General features: G+C 36.1%; 1 protein-coding gene across 1 annotated transcript; it reads right to left on the minus strand.

Annotated features, from left to right (window-relative positions):
* Positions 1-510: 510 nt before the first annotated feature.
* On the minus strand, positions 511-8,112 carry LOC115921561. Its single transcript, XM_030979115.1, has 6 exons — positions 7,332-8,112; positions 4,999-5,252; positions 3,821-3,958; positions 2,096-2,255; positions 1,438-1,492; positions 511-796 (listed from the first exon to the last, which is right to left on the minus strand). The coding sequence occupies exons 1-6, from the start codon at positions 8,077-8,079 to the stop codon at positions 511-513; spliced, it is 1,641 nt and encodes a 546-aa protein (XP_030834975.1). The 5' UTR covers positions 8,080-8,112.
* Between the last annotated feature and the right edge of the window lie 292 nt (positions 8,113-8,404).

Below are 8,404 nucleotides of genomic sequence, written 5' to 3' on the forward strand. Positions count from 1 at the left end.
CGCTCTGTTGACAAATTTGTCGCATCTGTATTCTTTTATTAATAATAGTATATTTTCCAAAAATCTCATTTCAATATGATATTCAGTATTAAACCCCCTTCATAATTTGTATGTCATAAAAAACGCACAATATATAAATTTATGTAGCACTCGCCGCTACTCCGTAACAACTACCGGCAACTCGTTTCTTCAGGCGCGTTTCCGGGTACCCCTCGAGCAACCAAAAATGAAATTCACGAACAAATTCGCAACAAAATTTGCGATAAAATATGTGACTTTTCGCATATTTCATTGCGATTTTGTTCGCAAATTTCACAACAGAGTTCACGATTCGCGATCTCCCTTCTGGGCCACCATACAATTGCCTACATTTTGCAGATATACATCTTTTTTGCAGGGGACTTTTTTACTATGATATTTTTTTAACACTAACGTTAAAAGTCGGAATGGGGAAAAAGGGCTCAAAAAATATTTCCCACCTATCTCAGAACTCATGTTTCTCTTCAATTATTAATTCCCCTCTTCTGGTAGTAGGGTGCTCACAAGGTTAATCTGATTAGCCCTAACTAGAGCAGCACTAAGTAGAGCACGTTCCTGCAATTTATGAACCCCTTTGCGCCATGTTCTCAGCATGTCGAGGGTACCTCTCCAAGTGACGCCATTGTTTTTCCGGATGAAGCGTTCAGCATCTGACACGCTGAGTTTCAGTTCCGAAGCAAGGCTGTCGATTTCTTCATCCTTACTCATAGACCTGGCCACTCTCTGCAAGATCTTGTCAAATTCATCATTTACTCCACTGCAAATATAAAGAAATACATAATGAAAATTGAAAAACAGAAATCATTCAGAATATTCAAGAAGTCATCTAAAAAAGCCTCATGCATTGACTACAACCATTTCCATTCATAACTTATACAGGATCATAGATAAAATTGTTGTCGTCTTATTTGTAAATTTAGGGATTTTTTTCAATCTTGAATTAAAAAAAAAAGAGTCGTATACCTTTATCTACCACTTTCGTTTACAGAATTTTGTAATATTAATAATAGTTCAGAATGCTAGAAATTACACTTTTTATATGTGAGCAGAAAGAGCAAATATCACAGAAAGTTTTGAGCCCATTTCTAATGTGTGAGTTTGTGAATAAAAACAGTATAGTTGTAAATTATAGTCGTTCAAGTCTCTAAAATGGGAACAAGGATTAAAATATATATACCACAAATTGGTCAACTTTTACTAGATTTGATCATAGAATTCTTATTCCATCGATTCATTTAATATGCATTCTTATTTTGTTAGCCATATAGAAGTAGAAAAGGGGAATCATTGGTGCCAATTTGGGGAAGAAAAGATGATTTTCTTTTAAGACGTTTAAACAACTTTAAACTGCCGTGGGTTAAGAGTTAAAACATCCAACCTGTATTCATCATCACTAACCTTGCCGATCCTTCATCTGCCCTGGCATCCGGAGAAGAACCCGATGTGTCACCACCTATTGTAGAAATGATTTGATTCGATTGTATTTGATTAAGTTTGAATTTATCAGGGTGGCCCTATTGGTAACTGTGATACCACCTTCTTCCTTGGGGCAGTGGGGGGGGGGGGGGGGGGGGGGGGGGGGGGGGGGGGGGGCTACCCAGCTGAAATGACAACACACATTCAATTGACAACAACATGATACATATAATTAACAAATATATACTTGTAACATGAGTAATAAAATAGGGATTAATCGAGATATCATTTCCTTTTTTGAAGAGTAGAAAAATGTCGAAATTCTAAACACATTGAATTATTATTCAACATACTAAGCACTGCAGATTCGTTGGAAATCAAAATCGCTGAATACAAAAATGGGTAAGAGCTGAGGACTACTGAGGCAGGAAAGCTTCGTCCAAACTCTTAATTTTCTGCTATTTCTATTCATATTTTAAATATTAGTATGATGAGGGCATTTGGAGACCAACCCTCTTCATCAATGTATGTGCCAAAGTGACATAAATAGAATGAGAAAATGCACAAAATATTTTTCATATTTACCAGAACTAATCAAATATCTATTATTATTATATATTCCTTCTATAATATCAATCACCTGAGAAGACAACGTCGAAAAGAAGATTGCCCCTCTTTTTAGTCCCCTCAGTTACAGAGAGGTTAACCGAAGCGAACTGTTCCACGTGTTCAGAGAAGTTCAGCCTGAAGTCGACAGTATTTTGGATCAATTGCCTGATGTCACTGAACAGAATTGTCCGCTGTTCAAAAGTAAAAATTATTTCATTATTGTAAAAGAAATGATGATTATAATGATAATGGTAATAATAATAATTTTAATGATAATAATAATAATGATAGTGATAATTATATGTTCATAATATTCATAATATAGTTTACACATGGAAGCCGTTCTTTAAAATTGAGGGCCCTGCAATTACTACCCCAGCAATTGCTAGCTACCCATTTACACCTGGGTGGAGAGTGGCAGATGTGGATTAGTGTTTTGCCAAACGACGTTAGCACCAGACTGGGATTAAGAGTAAAGAGTCAAGTGAATGAACCTGTATACTACTACACCTCTAAAATCATATTCTTAAAAAGTTCATAGCAAAGCTATCAATGTATTACCATTAACTGCATTACACTTCACTGTGGATATTTCCTTTTTTGTGTGATGCAGGGACATTATCAAAGGATTGATGTATTCTAAGGGTTATTGCCTACTCATATCTTCTTCTTGCAAAATAAAATGTAGACAAGTCTAAAACATATGGAATGCCTTGTTGTTGATGGTAGCTCAAGGTGGAGAACTAATTTAATTGTGTTTTACCCTTATCAGCAAAGAAAATGAATACCGGTAAATAAAACTAAATAAACAGACAAGCAAACAGGCAATCAAACAAACAAAAAACTCTGAGGAACGTTTTGTTTTGTTTAGTTTCGTGTTTTTATATGAGAATGTATGGGCCTATTATTTTAGACAATTGGTAAGCATTATCTCCTTTTCAATTAGTAGAGACATTTTTTGTAGTATCTTTTGATACAGAATCACAAATTATAATAGAGAAGAAAGACCAAATATCAGAGAAGATCCTTATTTGATTTTAATGCAGTATATTTCGCTGTCCATGAATGAGAACTATTTAATAGTAAATAATGATCAAGTCTCTAAACTGGCAACATGGTGTGAAATTTATAATGACCATATCTGTTTGTGTACAATTTGGTAATTTCCTGTTGATTTCTTTTTAAGTATTAAAGGGATCCGGTAACTTTGTCTCTGATTCTGAAACAAAATTCTGGATTTAGCTCATGATGCAATGATAATTATAAACCTTTAGGTCAGTCAGGAGCCCCATGAATTTAACAAGCCGATCGCCTGTCTGATTATCAAGATATTTATGATTGGAATTACAAATTTTGAAAACCGTTCGCCTGACGGTTTTCATAACACTACAGTCTATTGGGGAAAATGAGTATGGTAAAACCGGTCACTCAAAGATTTTTACTTTTTTGAGGCACTTCTTGATCATTTTGAAGCGCAATTTTTTTAGGGCTTCAATATTACACCATATCACAGACACTGGTAACACTTAGGGCCGTGTATCTCAGATTTAACATTGTTAAACGATCCCTTTAATATTGATACTTTTGATATACATTTTTTTTTAAATCATGAATATGTAAATAGGGATACTTGTTGAAAATTTGACCAGGGAAGCTAATTTATTGATTTTATTTATTTATATAGACTTCATGAAAACTTTGAACTGCAATGGGTTGAAATGATTATATGGGTAAAGAGCTATAAGTAGGCATCTACCAGACTCTGCTTGGGCGTGTTGTCATGGTCGTTGCTTCCATCCATACCGTAAGTGACATCTAGGTCGTTTCTCGCCTTGAGTTCAATCTTAGGACGAGCCATGCGGAAGTCACATTTAGATTCATCCTTTTCAATCTCCTTTAAAATACATGAACATTATCAACATCTAAGATAACATGAATTATCGTGCTCAATAACACGTTTCTAGGGGGCATATAGTAATTATATTTAGTTTGGTTTTAAAGCAGGAGAACAAATAAAAAAACATATCACTGAAAGTTTGAGCAAAATCCGATAAAAATAGGAAAGCTTTTGTTGAAGTTGTTATCAATTAAATACTAATTGGCAACTTTGTGATAAATCTTGCGAGGTCCTCTCGGTAGCCATAGAGGAAATTTCTATTTTCTTAGTTGTTGATGAAGGAATTTGTTTTATTTCCAAAGATAGGTTGTGTAGAATCATAATAATAATAATAACAATAATTATAAAATGGTGCTTAGAGAAAATAAAAATATATCAATAAAAATATATTTTAGTACAAACCAAAGGAGAGTCACCTCGCATGATACATCCTGATACGTTACAAAGTTTTGTTTGATTAAAACTCTTAAATCCATAATTTCTTTGTTTATTGATCGGATTTTCCTAAAACTTTCACTTATCTGTTTCTTTCTTTATTCTGCTTCTATAGAATTTAAATCCATACCAGGGTGGACTTCCCCTTCAACTATTTGGCTAGACAATAATAATCATTGCACCGAAGAGGGCTAAGAAGGTAGCACCATTAGTGATAATATTACAATGAAATGGAAAACTTGATTTGATTGGCTGCTGAGTAATGTTGCCATGGTAGTTAATTTTGATGGCAAAGTTAACAAATGAAAAAAAGAAATGAAACAAATACTTTAAAAATGAAAAAAGGCCGAAGCTTTAAAATACATAAAATGTCAAAACGTCAAGAGGTTTAAAATCATTGTTTTGATCAATATTAGCCATTTTTCAACTTTTTGTTGAAAATTACCCATGTTTATTGATTTCAGGGACATTATGTAGCAATAAAAGGCAAATATCCAATGTTGCCAATTTGAAGAACACGATGTGATCAATATTTGGCCCTTAAAGGATTCTAGTCTTGAAAGGGATAACAATGATTTGAAGGAATAAATGATTCAAGCTACCTCGGGATTGCCTTTAACGATGTCGAAGAGATACACCCTTAAGATTGGTTTCTTCGTAGGGGGCATCTGTTTGGGTACGAAGGGCAAGCATCCCAACCGCTTGCCTTTCACAAAGGGATTGCGAATCTTCAGGACTGGCCATAGAAATGAAAAGTGGTCAATGAAGACGGTTATCTCCTTTTCATCCACTTCGCACCTTGGAAGTCTATTTTCTGACGGCGGGATGTAAGTGATAGTACTGATCTCCACATCTCCTAAGAATAAGTACATGGAAGTGCCAAGCATTTAAACATCATCATCAAGATATAAACCAAATGAAATCCTTGATCATTGGCAGAAAGGCAAACATTCATGTTGGCAGGAGCATTTCTATGGGGTTCGGGGGCTCAGTTCCCCCTACTAGACGTGGGAAGGAGTAGTTGTACTAGAAGTAGAAGTAGTACTAGTAGTAGTTGTATTAGTAGTAGTAGTGTAGTAGTAGTAGTAGTAGTAGAAAACAAAATCTTATAAAAACGGCTCCTGCATTTTGTGTTAAACAAAAGACAAAATCTATATATGCAACTGAAATGTCGTTTTATATGCATACTGAATAATGATAAGTAGGCGGCGATAACCTTACCTCAAACTGACTTCAACCTGACTTCAACTTGACCAAATATTCTTGACCATTCAAAGAAGTTAATTTTGTTTGTTTTTGTTTTGTTTTGGGTCTATTTTTGGTTCATTGTCAGTCTCGTTGGTGTGACAGGGGTATTACATGCATGCTTACAAACATAGTCAATCAATCCCTTTCCACAGGTACTTTCCCCAACGGAGCACACTCAGCAATAATTAGACCACTTTTTAAGAAACCAGGATTGAACCAAGATGACCTTAGAAATTATAGACCAGTGTCAAACTTAACATATTTAGGTAAAATCATTGAGAAAGCAGCATGTACACAATTAGTTCATCACATTGAATTTAACTATCTTTCTGATTATTTTCAATCTGCTTAGTCATGTCAGAGTACCGGGTCAGCTCTAATTAAAGTAAAAAACGATATAATGTTTGCTCTTGATACAAACCAGGTAGTTCAAATGGCACTGTTAGATCTATCAGCCGCATTGGATAGATCGATCATCAAATATTTATATCCCGTTTATTCAAAAGAACAGGTGTTAGGTCAACAGTTTTGTCCTGGTTTCAGTCATACCTCTCCGGATGGTCTTCCCAAGTTGACATAGCCGACAAATTGTCAAACCTCACAACCATAGAATTTGGACTCCCCCAGGGTTCAATAGTAGGACCCATAGGATACTCAATTTATACTCTTCCTATTGGAGATATCGTCCGGCATCATAGCATTAATTATCATATTTATGCTGATGACATATAGTTATATGTTTTCTTTGATCCTAAGACTCCAGGAGCTCTTGATAGCGCACTTATCAAACTTGTATTTCAGATATTAGGCAATGGATGGTAGTAAATAAGTTAAAATTAAATGATTCAAAGCCCTGATTTTGTTTGTCTTCCAGATGTTCAGTTGGATGTTGGTGGCACACTCATTAGCCCTTCAAAAAACAATAAGAAACCTTGGCGTTGTATTTGATTCTTGCATGTAGATGTCTCACCATATTTCTCACATCTGTAGTATGGCTACGTTTTATTTAAGGAATATTGCTAGAATCAGAAGGTTTATTGACCAGTCTGCCTGTCATAATGCTGTGCGTTCTTTAGTTCTATCCCGTATTGATTATTGTAATGGGCTTCTCTCTACCATTCCCTCGACTAAATTGATTTTTGTGCAACGGCTACAACCATGGGCAGCCAAATTGATATTTCAGGTTTCTAGGGACCATCCATCTCAGCCACTCTTGATATCACTGGCTTCCTTTGAAACAAAGAATAATTTTTAAATTACTCTTGTTTGTATTCAAAATATTCAATAATCAAGCTCCACAATATTTAGATACCTGTTTGAATTTATATACACCTGCCAGGGCATCGAGGTCAGCCAGTGATCCTCTCCGTCTCACATATTCAATTACCCGCACATTAGCCGGTGCTAGGACATTTACTGTATCTGCTTCAAAATGTTGGAATGATCTGCCACTTAGAATCAGGCAGTCTCCATCAGTTATTACCTTCAGAAAGGCCTTAAAAACACATCTTTTTTGCAGTTTGTAGTTGTAAGACTGTTTTTTCTAATTATATGTATTTATGTAATTTTTATTTTCATTCACTGTAAGCGTTTTGGGCCTTATGGGAAAAGCGCGGTATAAGTAATAATAATAATAATAATAATAATAACAATGGAAGCACATGACATGGAAAGAAGATCTTCTTACCTGTATCATGCCACAGCTCACCATGGTAGATCCCTGTCGCGACTTTCGAAGGGTCATCAAGAATGGCACAATGTGGAAGGGTCACTCTGACGGGTACTGCGAATCTGAAACCTGGTGAATTCGGAATAGTGCACTGGAATCCGAAGCTGCAAACCATCTCATCCTCTTGGAAGTGTGTGGATGGAGGATTGGTTAACGCCTGGAGACCAATTTTGATTTCCCCTTCTCCCTGTATGGCCCCTTCTGGCACACAAAGCGTAATGTCGTGTGTCTCAAGTCTTAGCTCCCCTCCTAGCTTGCCAAATGATTTGCTGATAGGTTTAGAGGTAGGTTTCCGCATGAACTGATCAGAAATGGCAAGAATACAGCTTACGCCACTTGCAACAGAAGAGAAGTATTGAAGTTGTGTACATGTCCTTACTATTTCAAGTATTTCTGTTCTTTCTAAAGAACCGCACTCATCTGTCTCAAGTTTACTTATCCTAGGGAACTTATTCACAATAGTCAGGAGGTCTTTGAAAGCTTTCAAGGGTGTTGACTGCTTCAAATAAAGCTTTTCAGTCGGCATTTGCCCTGTCTTGGTCCAGTTTAGGAGTTGGTAGATTTGGTGTTCAGCTGCTATATTCTGGACAATGAAATTTGTTATGCTTTTGAAAGCTTTGAATACCAGTTCGTTTAGACATGCGAAAGGTATTACATTGACTGGAATGATTTCCAGGTGAGACAGAGCAGATTTAGAGAATTCCATCTTACTTTCCGTTTCAACATTTACGTTGCACTGCGATATTCGAAGAAACAGGAGATTGGGCAGTTGTTCGACGACAAATTTAAAAAAGGTTAGCAGGCAAAGAGATCCCATAAACTGTTCTAAACACAACCTACGAAGTTTTGGGAGGAAGCTATTGGGAAGCGGTTGCATGTACCCCAAAATATTAAGCCTGGTTTGGTCATCTCCATTCAACGTCAGATCAGATATTTTGGGAAAGATGGAGGAAACAATCGTTAGCAGAGCTCTAAATGGGAGGTCAGTCGTCTGACGACATCGAATGTATATTTCTATTTCGGGTGAATCC

Source organism: Strongylocentrotus purpuratus, unplaced genomic scaffold (genome assembly GCF_000002235.5).
Source record: "Strongylocentrotus purpuratus isolate Spur 01 unplaced genomic scaffold, Spur_5.0 spur5_contig_816, whole genome shotgun sequence".
Lineage (NCBI taxonomy): Eukaryota > Metazoa > Echinodermata > Echinoidea > Camarodonta > Strongylocentrotidae > Strongylocentrotus > Strongylocentrotus purpuratus.